Genomic DNA, 15970 nt, shown 5'->3' with positions numbered 1-15970 from the left:
GGATGTAATGATTTCTCATATGGGGGTTATAGGGGTGTTCCCTGGGAGAGTGTCCCTTTTTGGGGTGGAAACACAATGGAAACAGTCATTGAAATTGGCATATGTGGTAAAACAGTGATCACTGGGGAATCTAAACTTACAGATAAAGACTACATTGTACTGCTACTGCAAGTTTTCTGTATGTTTGAAGTTAGTAGAAAGTAAATAACTTTGCAAAACATGTCAACACCATGCCAGAAGAATAGATAAGACATCAAACTTCATGATGAGGCCAAGCCCTACCCAGATTCATTTCACCCAAAATGGTTAAGCTAACTGCTCTTGTAGGAATCATATATTATTAAGAGGTGCTATGGGAAGATTATATTATTAGCAGTCACTGTGTCTTGGGGGTTGTGGATGACCTGGGATGTGGTAGAAACAAAGGGATTTTTGAATTACAATTTTCCACATCAAACCGCCAAAAGTTACAAGTAGTACATGAATTTAGTAAAGTTGCATGATACAAAAGCAATACACAAAAATCATTTGAGTTTCTATACACTAATAAAGAAGTATCAGAAAGAAAAATTAAGAAAACGACCCCATTTGCAGCTGCATCAAAAAGAACAAAATACCTAGGTATAGATTTAACCAATGATGTGAAAGACTTGCACAATGAAAACTGTAAGACACTAATAAAGAAACCGAAGAAGACACAAAGAAAAATATTCGTGATCAGGCACTGGAAGAATATTCTTAAAACGTTCATCCTTCCAAAGCAGTGTACACATTCAATTCAATCTCTAACATAATTAAAGTGGCATTTTTCACAGAAACAGAACAAACAATTCTATATATCCTGTGTGGAACCAAAAAGGACCCCAAATAGCCAAAGCAATCCTAAGGAAGAGAACACAGCTGGAATCAACTTGCCCCCTGACTTCTAACTACACTGTGAAGCTACAGGAACCAGAACCAAAACCAAAACTTGGCATAAAAACAGGCACATGTACCAGAGGAACAGAACAGAGAACCCAGAAATATACCCACATGTATGTGGTCACTTAATTTATGACAAAGCTGCCAAGGACATACACTGGGGTAAAGTCCCCTCAATAAACTGATGCCAAAGAAACTAGATACCACACACCAAAGAAAGACACTGGAAACTGTCTACACTACACACAAAATGACCTGAAATCCCCACATTTCCACATCAAGCCGATTGTCTGCTGGCTTCTCTGAAAACAGACCCCCTTTCAGCAGTCAGCCGCATACAGGAAGCTTCTCCCCACTTTTTCTTTACCTTTTACTCCTGTGGCGGTGCCTCCCAGCAGGTCCTGAAGACACTGGCTCCTGTCTGCATGGACTAGTATGTCCGGAGGAGACCAACCTCCTGTCTATGTTGACTCAGCCAGTCATTGTCCGGAAGCCAAAGCCCTGGAGAATCCTGAAAAGACCAAGCCCCGGTCAGCTGCATGGAATCAAGTCCTCCGGCTGAACACGCACTAGCCTCGAAAGTCAGAGAGGTGGACTTGGCTCCACCTGCTGGCCAGTTTGGAAGTGCAAGCCTCAGCCACTTACCTTCCACTGGAGGCCCTGCTCTCAGCTGGCAGGTCTGATGAATCCACTAAATTTGAAAATTTAGACTCAAATGGAGCCCCAAATCCCATGATAAGCCACAAACGGAAAGAAAAAGATTTGCAAAACACTTATCTGATAAAGGATTTGTACTCATTATATCAAGAACTATAGAACAAACAACCCCATTAGAAATGGGTAAAATCTGAATGGAGACCTGGCCAAAGTAGATAGTAAGTAAGCATACAAAAATATACTCAACATCATATATCATTAGGGACTTACAAATTAAAACAATGAGATAGCACTGCACAACTATTAAAACTGCTGAACTCAAAAAAAAAAAGACACTACCAATTGATGGAGTGTGAGGAACAATGGGAACTATACATCACTGCCAGTAAAATAAATATACAGCTACTCTGTAAGACATTTTGGAAGATTTTTCCAAAGCTAAACAAATCTCACCTAAAGAGCCAACATCCTGCCTCCAGTATTTAGACAACTGCTCTGCAGAACTAGGTCCAAACAAAAATGAGGATGCAATTAAGCATAGCATCTCTATTCAGAATGGCTAAAAACTTAAATCAGTATGCCCTTCAACAGATGAACATATAAGAAAACTGGGGTACATCCATGTTGGGGGAACAGAATATGCTACCCCAAAATATGCCTGTTTGGTGTAAGGATTATTTTGGCTTGATTGATTGTTTTTAAAAGAGACAATTTCTGAAAACCAAGTCAAGATTACACTTTTGTGAAGGAAATTTACATTTATAAGGGAAATATCCATTTAAAAAGTTGTCTCCCTCTCTGTACCAGGAATAGACAGATGACTAAATCTCATGAAACACTTATCAGTAGAGAAGGCCAGGACTTAAATCTGCGTTTTCTTTTTTTTAAATTTTTTTTAATTTTTAAATTTTAATTTATTTTAATTAATTTATTTTTGGCTGCATTGGGTCTTCATTGCTGCGCGTGGGCTTTCTCTAGTTGCAGCCAGCAGGGGCTACTCTTCGTCGTGGTGCACGGGCTTCTCATTGTGGTGGCTTCTCTTGTTGCAGAGCACGGGCTCTAGGCTCACGGACTTCAGTAGTTGTGGCATGCGGGCTCAGTAGTTGTGGCTCACGGGCTCTAGAGCGCAGGCTCAGTAGTTGTGGCTCACGGGCTTAGTTGTTCTGCAGCATGTGGGATTTTCCTGGACCAGGGCTCAAACCCGTGTCCCCTGCATTGGCAGTCAGATTCTTAACCACTGTGCCACCAGGGAAGCCCTTCTTTTGTTTTTAGGTGAAGATGGTATTTAAGGTGATGACTTAGGCCATTTCAGGGACTAATTTTTCCTGGGCATCGCCCATGCATATAGGAAGTACAAATGTTATTAAACTTCTCTTTGTTTTTCTGATGGTAATCTTTTATTATGGGGGGCACTTCTCAACCAAGAACCTAGGAGGGTAGAGGGAAAATTATTTTTCCTCTCATACACATGCAATGGGATACTATTCAGACATAGAAAGGAATAAACCATCAACCCTTGCAAAAAACATGGATTAATCTTACAAGTATACAGTATTGCTAAGTGAAAAAACCCAGTCTGAGGAGGTACACACTGTATGACCCCACTTATATGACATTCGGGAACAGGCAAAACAAAGATGGTAGGGCTTCCCACTGGTGGCGCAAGTGGTTAAGAATCCGCCTGCCAATGCAAAGGTCACAGGTTCGAGCCCTGGTCCAGGAAAATCCCACATGCCACAGAGCAACTAAGCCTGTGTGCCACAACTACTGAGCCTGCGCTCTAGAGCCTGTGAGCCACAACTACTGAAGCCTGTGCGCCTAGAGCCCGTGCTCCGCAACAAGAGAAGCCACTGCAATGAGAAACCCGTGTACTGCAATGAAGAGTAGCCCCTGCTCACTGCAACTAAAGAAAGCCTGCGCACAGCAATGAAGACCCAAAAATAAAATAAATAAATTTATTTTAAAAAAAAAAGATGGTAAACAAGTTATGGTGTGGGGTTTGAAATGTTCTATATGGTACTTTGATGGATACTTGCCACTATGCATTAATCTAAACCCATGGGTTTTTACAACCCAACAAGTAAATCATAATCAAATTTATTTAGGATATGGGAGTGTCACAGGATGGAATACAGATGTGACAAAGAATCTAACTGATTTAGAAATGTACGGAAAAAACTCAGTTGGTAGGGCAAAAGGTGCTGACTTAAGTAACTATGGAAATAAATGGACTCTGCAGAGCAAAGGCAAAATGTGCTATACATAAATACTGGACTCTAAGTTCTTTCCCATGGTGGTAATACCTAACAGTAGTAATACTACTATATCTGTAATCTAAAGGGAGCAAACAATGAATTCAATGTAGGACAGAGGTGGTAGGTTGGCATCTTACATTTGGAATCGTTAGTTACAGATAAGCAAAGCCAGAAGGTTACAATAACCATGCAATAATGGATAGATTATATTTCCTCAATTTTAAAAACTTTTGTGCATCAAAAGATGATATCCAAAAAGTGAAAACACAGCCGGCAGAAAGGAAGAAAATATTTGCAGATTGTATTATATCAGACAAGAATCTGTTCTTCAGAATATATCAAGAACGTTTACAAAACATCAACAAAAAGACAACACAAATTTTAAAATGGAAAATGACTTGAATAGACCTGTCCCCAGACAAGAAAAGCAAATAATCAACAAGCACGTGAAAAGGTGTAAAACATCAGTTGTTGTGCTGGAAATGCAAAGTAGTACCATAATTCAGTACTCCTTCACACATACTAAAATGGTTATAATCAAAAAACAGAAATTAACAAATGTTAACACTGTAGAGAAAATGAAACCCAACATTGCTTGTGGAAATGGAAAATGGTGCAGCTTATGTGCATAATAGTTTGGCATTTCCAATAAAAGATAAAAATACAATTATCATATGGTACAACAACGTCACTCCTATAGACCCCAAAAAATTGAAAACAGGTATTCAAAATATTGGAGAGGATGTGGAGAAAAGGGAACCCTCCTACACTGTTGGTGGGAATGTAAGTTGGTGCAGCCACTATGGAGAACAGTATGGAGGTTCCTCAGAAAACTAAAAATAGAACTACCATATGATCCAGCAAGCCCATTCCTGGGCATATATCCAGACAAAACTCTAATCCAAAAAGATACATGCACCCCTATGTTCATAGCAGCACTATTCACAACAGCCAAGACATGGAAACCACCTTAATGTCCATCGACAGATGAATGGATAAAGAAGATGGGATACATATATACAATGGAATACTACTGAGCCATAAAAAAGAATGAAATAATGCCATTTACAGTGACATGGATGCAACTAGAGATTATCATACTAAGTGAAGTAAGTCAGAAAGATAAATACCATATGATATCACTTATATGTGGAATCTAAAATATGACCCAAATGAACCTATTTATGAAACAGACAGACATGGAGAACAGAGTTGTGGTTGCCAAGGGGGAGGGGGGTGGGGGAAGGATGGAGTGGGAGGTTGGGGTGAGCAGATGTAAGCTATTATATATAGAATGGATAAACAAGGTTCTACTGTATAGCACAGAGAACTATATTCAGTATCCTATGATAAACAATAATGGAAAAGAATATTTAAAAATATATATATGTATAACTGAACCACTGCTGTATAGCAGAAATTAACACATTGTAAATCAACTATACTTCAATAAAAAATAAATTAAAAAATAAAAACAGGTGTGCAAACAAAAACTTGTACACAAATATCCATAGCAGTGCAGTTCACAATAGCCAAAAGGTAGAAACAAGTAAAATGTCCTTCAAAGGGTGAATGGATAAATAAAATGGGTAAATCCATAAACTAACCTATACCATATAAAGAAATAAAGTAAAATGGTGGTGCCACTCTGGAAAACAATATGGTAGTTCCTCAAAAACTTAAACAGACAATTAATATATGATCTGTCAATTCTACTTCAGTATATATACTCAAAATATTTGAAAGCAGAAACTGAAACAGATATTTGTACAACCATATTCATAGCAGCATTATTCATAGTAGCCAAAAGGTGGCAGAAACCCAAGTACCCATCAACAGATGAATGAGTAAACAAAATATGGTATGAACAAATAAACACAATAGGACATGATTCAGCCTTTAAAACTAAAGTAATTCTCATATATGCCACAACATGGATGAACCTTGAAGTCACCATGCTGAGTGAAATAAGTCAGTCCAGAGAAGTCAAATTCAGAGACAAAAAGAATGTGGTTTCCAGGGGCTGAGGGCTGTGAGTGAATGGATACAGAGTTTCACTTGAGAAAAATTTTTAAAGTTCTAGACATGGATGGTGAGGTTATTTGTACAACAGTATGAAGGTAGCTAATGCCACAGAACTGTACACTTAAAATGTTTAAATGGTAAATGTCATGTCATGTATTTTTAATAACAGTGGGGAAAAAATGAATTAAGCAGTGATAAGTGTTACAACATGGATGAACACTGAAAACATCCGTACTGAAAAAAGCCATACAGAAAAGGCCACCCTGATCACATACTTGTCTTGTGTGCCTTAAATCCATTAAGGTTATAAAAATAAGGGAAAATCTAAGTAATCATTCCAAAAAAAAGAAAACCGGATCAGAATGGAAAAAGATACTTTCAAACATTCGGACAGCTGGTGAAAGTTAAACTGGGCTTGTGGATTAAATTATAATGTGGGTACCATATAATTTCTTGATTTGGGGCTTATGTGCTGGTTCTCAGGGAGAGTATCCCTGTTTTGGGTAAAACACACTGGAGTATTTTGTGTGAAGTGGCAAATGTGAATACTTTTTACTTTTGTGGAAAATTTTCTGTATGTGTGAAATTACTAGAAATTACTTTTCAAAACAACCATGTCAATACCATGCCAGAAAAACAGAACATATTGAACTTCGTTATAAATGCCAAGACTTACCCAGATCCAGTTCAACGAAAGCTGTGATGTTAATTGGCCTTGTAGGAGTCCACATGTTATTAAGAGACACCGTAAGAAGATTACACTAGGAGCCACCATGTCTTGGGTGTTATGGATGACCTGGGATACAGTAGAAACAGTGGGATTTTAGAATTACAACTTTCCACATCACTCCACAAAAAAAACTGTTGGAATAAAATTTAGTGAAGTTGCAGACTATAAAATCAATATACAAAAATCAGTTAAGTTTCTATGCACTAATAATGAACCACTAGAAAGAGACATTATGGAAATCCCATTTATAACTTCATCAGAAAGAACAAAATACCTAGGAATAAATTAACCAAGGACATGAGAGACCTGTACTCAGAAAACTATCAAGCACTGATTTTAAAAATGGAAGACACAAATAAATAGAAAAATATTCTGTGCTCATGGATTGGAAGAATTACTATTACTAAAATGTCCATTATACCCAAAGCCATCTACAGATTCAATGCAATCTTGATTAAATTTCCAATGGCATTTTTTGTAAAACCAGAAATAATAATATTTGTATGGAACCACAAAGGATCCTGAATGGCCAAAGGGATTCTGAGAAAAAAGAAAACAGTTGGAGGCATCTCCCCCTCTGACTTCAAACTGTATCACAGAACTAAGGTAACCAAAACAGTGTGGAACTGCCACACACACAGATACACGGAATAAAGGAACAGAATAGAGAGCCCAGCAATAAACCCACATATGTGTGGTTAGTTAATTCATGACAGTAGGGCCAAGAACATACAACAGGGAAAGGACAGTCCCCTGAAAAAATGGTATTGGGAAAACTGGACACTACTCTCCAAGTAATTAACTAGAAAACATGGAATGAAATGAATATAGACATAAACTTTACAACTTATACCCAAACTCACCCAAAATTGTCCACAAACTTAAATTAAAAAACTATAAAAATTCTAGAAGAAAACGGAAAAAAAATCTACATGACCTTGGGTGTGGAGATGACTTAACACACACCACCAAAAGCCTATCAACAAGAAAAAATTTAATAATGTGGATTTTATAAAATTAGAAAAACCACAAATTGAGAGAAAAATATTTGCCAAGCACATAGCTAATAAAGGATTGATAATCAAATTTTCCCAAGAACCCTAGAACAAAAAACCTCATTAAAAATGGGCAAAGATCGGAACAGACTCCTGGCCAAAGAAGATACACAGAGTGTAAACAGGCATACAAGAATATACTCAACTTCATATACCATTAGGGAAATACAAATTAAAACAACGATGAGCTAGCACTGCACACCTATTTGAACTGCTAACTCCAAAAAATGACAATATCAACTGGGGGAAGAACAACAGGAACTTTCCTGCTCTGCTGGTGGAGTACAGGTACAATCACTCTGGAAGACAGTTTGGCAGTTTTTTCCAAAACTAAAAAAGTCTTAGCATAGGATAGAAAAATCAGACCTCTAGTATTTAGACAATTGCTTTGAAAAACTGTTCAAACAAAAACTACCATAAAATTATACGCAAGTTCTATTCATAATGGCTAAAAGCTTAAAGATATTAGGATGTTCTTCTGTAGATGAACGCATAAGATTATTGGGGCACCTACATGTCAAGGGTAAGAGCATATGGACCCCCAAATATGCCTGTTTGATGTAAGAATTATTTTAGGCTGATTAATTTTTTTTCAAAACTGCGAACATGGAACAATATAAACGCATTAGAAGTTGCTTTTTTATGAGGTCGTTACAGGGTGGGATCTGAACCAAGAACAAAGAAGGGTGGAGGAAAATTTATTTTTCCTCTCCTATATATATGCAATGGAATACAATTTAACAATAGAAAGAAATGAACCACAAGCCCAAGCAAAGACAAAGATGACTCTGTATATATTGCTAAGTGTGTCAACCAGAAACAAAATAATGCAGGAGACAACAAACAGGAAAATAATTTATTTGGGGTCTTTAAGAATTGCTGTTTGGGAGACACAGATTCAGGTAACCCTGAAAGTGAAAGGTTCTTGCCTCGCCCCAGGCAGAATTCACAGATGAGACAGGGAGGTCAAGAAAGTAAAGTGAGGATTTATTTAAGCTATAGTACGCTCTTGGGGAGAGCGGGCAGGCTCAGGTGAGTAAGCTGCCCTGAGTTCTTTTGGCAAGCCGGTTACATGGGGTGTAATGTTCATTGGGGAGGGAGGGATTTGGGGGTCATATTCCCTGATTTTCACCCCAGCGCCACCTTCCCGGGGGGAGGAGGAATTTTTGTCCTTATTTAGCCTTGATCAGAAGTGTCATGGCTTCTGTGCATGATGGGTACTTCTTATCTGCAAGGCTAATTTTATTGTAAGGAGAGCATAATGAGCCAAAGGTTACATTCAGACACCAGATTCCCACCTTTTCCTACCTTTCTTTGCCTCCAGGACACTTATCCCAAAATGTATGGTTTCCTGCCAGTTTGGAGGTTCCAAGGACCCCACCCCACCCCCGCCTTTTACAAGACGCATGGTTTCCTGCCATCTGGCCCATGCCCCACCCCCCCTTCTCTGCTCACATCTAGCTACCTTCCTGCTTTAACAAAAGAATTTCTGGGGAAGAGAAAGAGGGGCTTTTAAAAACAAAAAAGCAATGAGGCTGATAAAAGTTGTCTGCCAATAAATGCAACTGACTGTTGGAAGTCTGAAGATATTTGTCCTTAAAGAATTGCCAGTTGTTACAGGTAAAATAAGTTGATAGATTTTCATGGATTATTTTAGTGTAGGAGTCCAATAAGTATACAGACTGTCAGGAGTTCCTGGCAGATGTTCTGGATGATTCCAACAGGTGAAAAACACCCCCATTTAATATGGAAAATACAAGCAGACCAATTAACCATCCTCTGACCCCTTCTCCTTGCTAGTTCTCTCCGTGTTCTGGGATTTCCCCCTCCTGGGACACAGAGGAAACAGGAACAGAGTTGTTTGGCAGCTCCCCTTAAATCTGACCCCACCCAGTGTCTTTATCTTCCCCAGACATGCCCCGCCCAATGAGGACACCATGCCAGAGGGAGTCTCAGGAATCAATGATCCTGATGTGGGCTTCCCTGGTAGCGCAGTGGTTATGAATCTGCCTGCCAATGCAGGAGACACGGGTTCAAGCCCTGGTCTGGGAAGATCCCACATGCTGTGGAGCAACTAAGCCCATGTGCCACAACTACTGAGCCTGCGCTCTAGAGCCTGCAAGCCACAACTATTGAAGCCCGAGTGCCACAACTACTGAAGCCTGCACGCCTAGAGCCTGTGCTCCACAATGAGAAGCCATTGCAATAAGTTCATGCACCACAATGAAGAGCAGCCCTCACTCACCGCAACTAAAGAAAGCCTGCATGTAACAATGAAGACCTAATGCAGCCAAAAGTAAATAAATAAAATTAAAAAAATGATCCTGATGTGTCAGGACTTACTTGATTACAAGGGACTAGACACGCTTACTCAAGTAAAATAAATATTTTAAATGACAGAAATTAATCCTTACAAGAGACAAGATGAAAACTGGGTTCAGAGGTGTCAGGTCCAAGGGCTCACATGCTTGTAGTGTGACCTGGTCCCTCTCCGACCATCAGCCTGCTGTCTTGTGGGCTGAGTGTCTTGTGGTCCCATTCACAGGCACAGTTTCTCTCATTGCATCCACCAACTCCAAAATGACACAAGCTTAAAGTCCATACTGGGAATGGTTTCTCCTTCAGTAGGCTTCCTTGAAAACTCATGGCTTAGAATGCCTTTGGCCTGGCTTGGATAACATTCTCATCCTTGCACTGATCACAGCAATCAGAGGATGGAAGATGGGATCGGCCAGGTGGGTGGAATGTGGGGTCAGCCCTCTGAAACTATTTGGACTGGAAGCAGGTAAGATGTAGCTCCCAAAGGAAAGCTGAGGTGCTGCACTTGGACATGAGGACAGATGCTGGCTCGGTGAAAGCAGCAGATTCCCTATCACTGACCACCCACTGCACAGCACAGAATCTGAAGCACAAGGTAGAAAGGGATTCACTTAGGGTTAGGGGCTGCAGCCACCCATCTAATGTTCTTGCTATCCTTTCACGACAGCAAGAAGCTTTTCCATTTGCTGAAAAGCAAGGTTGATCATGATGGTAAACTCGAGGCTCCTGCCTTGGGCATCAGGTCCTTGCATAGCTCATGTGCCCTAGGAAGGCACACAGACCTCACTCTTGTTCCTGGGGGTGGGGGTGGTAGCCCAGAACTCATGCCTGCCCCCCAGCCACATTAATCAACCACTCCTGAAGAACAAACATTGCTCATTTTTCCAGTCTCCTCTCTCCACGACAAAGAGCAGACACCAAATGCTAAGGGTGGCAGAAAATTCTTGTTCAGTGAAGTACTGGGAGGTTCGAGGATTATTCAGTACCATGGAATTCATAATTGGCAGGCTTTCCAAAGTCCACATGGGTGCACGTGGCTCTCCAACACCATTCGGCCACTGTGAAACTGCCCATTAGGAGGCCCAGCTGCTTAACGAGTATGAGTGAATAAGATCTTAATGAGTAGGAATGTCAAAAGTTTGTTAACAACTGGAAGGCGAAAGGATTGCCAGGCCACAGTCTGCCATCTGGTTGTTGTGCCAGGGCCACACTCACCATTTACAAGGTTATTAACTCTTGCCAAGTCTGGGATTCTAACTGGACTATCTTGGGTTATCTACTGACATCTGAACCAACAGCTATAGCTTGAGGGAAGGAACCTGCAGCTGAGCTGGGGCTGTGTCACAAATTCTACCCCTGAGTGGAAGACGGAATCCAAAAGGAAATTTAGTGTACTATTACCAGTAAAAGGGGGTAAAAAATTCTGGGAGGCCAAAACATCCAACATCCAGCACTGGCTTCTCTCCAGGGTGGATATGATCTAGCTGGGAAGAAGTCCTAAAGGTTTTTTCATACTTGACATATTCACAGGTTTTCTCTCTAGTATGGACTCTTTGATGCTGAAGCAGATTTCTTTTGCTAGTGAAGACTACTCCACACTCATCACACACATAGGAAGTCTCCTGAATATGGATTCTTAGATGCCTTTTTAATTGATCCTGAGCACTAAAGGCTTTTCCACAATCTATACAGTCAAAGGGTTTCACCTCACTGTGGACTCGCTGGTGCCGATTTAGTTTTGTATGAAAATTGAAGGCTTGCCCACATATTTTACAAGGATAAGGCTTTTCCCCTGTGTGAATACGCTGATGCTGACTAAGATGAGAAGTCCGTCCGAAGCTTGTGCCACACTCATTACACTCATAAGGTTTCTCTCCAGTGTGGATTTTCTGATGTCGCAGCAGTGGTGAATTACCAACAAAAGCTTTTCCACACTCATTACACTCATAGGGTTTCTCCCCAGTGTGAATTCGCTGGTGTATAACAAACTCAGAACTACTGGTGAAACCATTTCCACACTCCGTGCAGAGATAGGGTCTGTCCCCACTGTGGATTCTCTGATGCCTGATCAGATTTGCGTTATCATTAAAGGCTCTCCCACACTCTTCACACTGATAGGGTTTCTCTCCAGTGTGGATTCTCTGATGTCGAATTAATGAAGAATTGCCATTAAAGGCTTTTCCACACTCATTACACTCAAAGGGTTTCTCCCCAGTGTGGATTCTCTGGTGTCTAACATAGTAAGAAAAATAGCTGAAGCATTTGCCACATTCCTCACATCTGAAGGGTTTCCTATTATAGTGGATTCTTGGAACCTTTCCTCTAATGTTTTTCACTGTGGGGATTTCCTGGTGCTTCTCCAGTTCACATGTTTCTAGGAAGCTGTTTCTCTTAAGAACATTCTTCTGTGGCCCATGTAACATCATCATATCTCTTTCTTCAGAAACTCCCCATGTTGGTGTTAACTCATTGTCAGTGTTGGTCCCAGCATCTGACATAACAAACAGAAAACAAAAATGCCACCTGAGGATTATACTAGAAAACAAAAGAACACTGAAAATTATTGTCATCCCCCCTTATCTGCAGTTTCCCTTTCTGTAGTTTCTGTTTCCTTGTCAACCACGGTCTGAAAATATTAAAGGGAAAATTCCAGAAATAACAATTCTTCAGTTTTAAATTGTGCACTGTACTGAGTAGCATGATGAAAACTAGAGCCATCCCACTGTGATCAGATGTAAATCATCCCTCTGTATATGCTACCTGCCTATTACTAAGTAGCTGATTCAGTTATCAGATTGACCATTGCGGTATTGCAGTGCTTGTGTTTAAGTAACCCCTATTTTACTTCATAATGGCCCCAAAGTGCAAGAGGAGTGATGCTGGCAATTTAGATATTCTCTTACTGTGCCTAATTTATAAATTAAACTTTATCATAGGTATGTATGTATAGAAAAAGACATGGCATATACACAGTCAGTCCTCTGTAACCACGAGTGAAGAACCCGCAGTTACAGGAGGCCTGCTGTACTATGCCATTTTATGTATGAGACTTGAGCATCTGCAGATTTTGGTATCCACAGGGGTCCTGGAGCCAATCCCCGACAGATACCCAGGAACAACTACATAGGGTTCAGTATTATCCACAGTTTCAGGCACCCACTGGGGTTCTTAGAATGTATGCCCCACAGATAAGGGGGGACTACTGGATAGAGATTTTAGAGATTACTGAAACTCCCAACATCAGCCTGCTATTGAGACAAGACTAATAAAATGAAAGTGCCAAATATTCAAAAGCAGAGAACAGTTGAGATGGAAAGTTGTTTATATATTTCAGATACTAGTCTCTGTCAGATATTATGCCAGAAATTGAAGTGGATCTTCTATTCCCTTCCTCCAGTCAGACTACCTTCCTTTTTTTCCCATCTGCAACCCATTCTTATCTGTTGAACTCAGAATAAATGGCCCTGCCACTGAAGGAGCATCACCTGAGCTTCTAAACTGAAATTACTCTAACCTCTCCTCCTGCTATGCTTCACAGCCCACTGCCTATATATCAACAACAGCACTTGACACACATTTTGCAGCTCTAAACATCTGTCTCCATAACTTATATCCTCCAGAGCTTCTAAATCAAAGCTTGGCACATGGCAAGTGCTCAAAAACTGCTCCTGAATAAATCTATCCCATCCAAGGAAGGAGGGCCTCTGAGACAGGCAATGATGAAACTCAGAAAGGAGCAATGGACACAAAAGTTAACTCAAAATGGATTAAAGACTTGAACATAAGTAAGAGCTGAAACCATAAAACTCCTAGAAGAAAACATAGGCAGTAACCTCCTGACATCTAGGAGATGATCTTTTGAACCTGACAGAAAAAGCAAAAGCAACAAAAACAAAAATAAACAAGTGGGACTACATTTAACTAAAAAGCTTCTACACAGCAAAGGAAACCAACAAAATGAAAAGGCAACCTATGAACAGGAGAAAATATTTGCAAACCATATATCTGATAAGGGGTTAATATCCAAAATATGTAAAGAAGTCATACAACTCAATAGCAAAAAACCCCCAAACAATTCAATTAAAAAATAAGAAGAGGCTTCCCTGGTGGCACAGTGGTTGAGAGTCCACCTGCCGATGCAGGGGACACGGGTTCATGCCCCAGTCTGGGAAGATCCCACATGCTGCGGAGCGGCAAGGCCCGTGAGCCATGGCCGCTGAGCCTGTGCGTCCGGAGCCTGTGCTCCGCAACGGGAGAGGCCACAACAGTGAGAGGCCCGCATACCGCAAAAAAACCCCACAAAAACTAAGAAGATCTGAACAGACATTTTTCCAAAGAAGACAGACAGCCAACAGGCACGTGAAAAGATGCTCAACATCACTAATCATCAGGGAAATGCAAATCAAAACCACAATGAGATATCACCTCACACTGATTAGAATGGCTATTATCAAAAAGACAAGAAATAAGGTGTTGGCAAGGATGTGGAGAAAAAGGAACCCTTGTGCAATGTTGATGGGAATGTAAACTGGTACACCCACCATGGAAAACAGTATGGAGGTTCCTCAAAAAATTAAAAAGAGGGGCTTCCCTGGTGGCGCAGTGGTTGAGAATCTGCCTGCCAATGCAGGGGACATGGGTTCGAGCCCTGGTCTGGGAGCATCCCACATGCCGCGGAGCAACTAGGCCCGTGAGCCACAACTACTAAGCCTGCGCGTCTGGAGCTTGTGCTCTGCAACAAGAGAGGCCACGGCAGTGAGGGGCCCGCGCACCATGATGAAGAGTGGACCCCGCTGGCCGCAACTGGAGAAAGCCCTCGCAACAGAAACGAAGACCCAACACAGCCAAAAATAAATAAATAAATAAAGAAGCTTTAAAAAAAAAAAATTAAAAAGAGAACTACCATGTGATCCAGGAATTCCAAAGAAAATGAAAACACCTAGTATTTAACCAAAGAATATGAAAACACTAACTAGAAAAGATATATGCACCCCTATGTTCATTGCAGCATTATTTATAATAGCCAAGATACTGAAGCAAGCTAAGTGTCCACTGATGGCTGAATGGATAAAGAAAATGTGATTGATACATACATACACACACACACAGAAGAATGTTAATTCAGCCATAAAAAAAGAAGGAAATCTTGCGATTTGTGATAACATCGATGGACCTCGAGAGCATTACGCTAAGTGAAATAAGTCAGACAAAGAAAAACAAATACAGTATAATCTCACTTATATCTAAAAAAAGGAAACCACACACACACAAACAAATAAACCAAGCTCACAGTTACAGAGAACAGGTTGGTGGTTGCTAGAGGCAGGGGTAGGGAGTGAGAGAAATAGGTAAAGGTACAAACTTCCAGTTATAAAATAAGTCATGGGAATGTAATGTACAGCATGGTGACTAGTGTTAACAATACTGTACTGCATATTTGAAGGTTGCTGAGAGTAAATCAAAAGTTCTCACTGGAAGAAAAAAAAATTTTGTAATTATGTATGGGGACGGTCGTTAACTAGACTTCTTGTGGTGATCATTAACGCAACGTACACAAATATCAAATCATTATTTGTATACCTGAAACTAATTTGTTATATGTCAATTATACTTCAATAAAAAACATTTTTTAATTAAAAAAGAAGAAAGGAGCAATAGATTCGAGAATTATGAGATGTGTTAATTGGAAATATGTTAGGAAGAATTAAAATTGGTGGAAATGGTTTCATATTTTACCTATTTTGAGAAATTACCTGTTTTATTTAAATCCTTCCCAGCATGGTTCACTTTAAAATATACTGCTCTGTAAAGCTCTGTAGCTGCTGTTCCTAAACCTGCCTCACTTACTTTTACAGATGTCTTTGGTCCCCTGTGCAGGGGGATCATCCCGTGTCTCCAGGCCCCAAGGCAAATCCCCTCTCTCCAGAAGTGAGACCAATGCAGGTTTGGGAACTGGGTATCCTGAAAAGGGGTAGAAAATGGCACCTTTCAGTCCTGTGTCTGCTGTG

The 15970-nt window shown here is 40.3% G+C and overlaps 1 protein-coding gene across 14 annotated transcripts in view; it reads right to left on the bottom strand.

Annotated features, from left to right (window-relative positions):
- The window catches only part of ZNF19 (zinc finger protein 19), a 56990-nt gene that overhangs the window by 22146 nt on the left and 18874 nt on the right, over nucleotides 1–15970 (bottom strand). For 6 of the 14 annotated variants that reach the window (XR_009537081.1, XR_009537083.1, XR_009537082.1 and 3 more), the window contains 4 exons: nucleotides 15810–15923; nucleotides 11364–12453; nucleotides 6535–6654; nucleotides 1289–1432 (listed from right to left, as the gene is read on the bottom strand). Coding sequence is in view for 1 of the 14 variants with exons in the window: in XM_060130899.1 (XP_059986882.1) it covers nucleotides 11360–12453; nucleotides 15810–15923 (1208 nt within the window). In the remaining 13 variants the exon portion in view is untranslated. The other 8 variants (XR_009537087.1, XR_009537090.1, XR_009537088.1 and 5 more) reach the window with 6 other exon arrangements.

This window comes from Lagenorhynchus albirostris, chromosome 19 (assembly GCF_949774975.1).
Source record: "Lagenorhynchus albirostris chromosome 19, mLagAlb1.1, whole genome shotgun sequence".
Classification (NCBI taxonomy): Eukaryota; Metazoa; Chordata; class Mammalia; order Artiodactyla; family Delphinidae; genus Lagenorhynchus; species Lagenorhynchus albirostris.
Note: the sequence above shows the minus strand (reverse complement) of the source record. Positions and strands in the feature narration are given on the sequence as shown.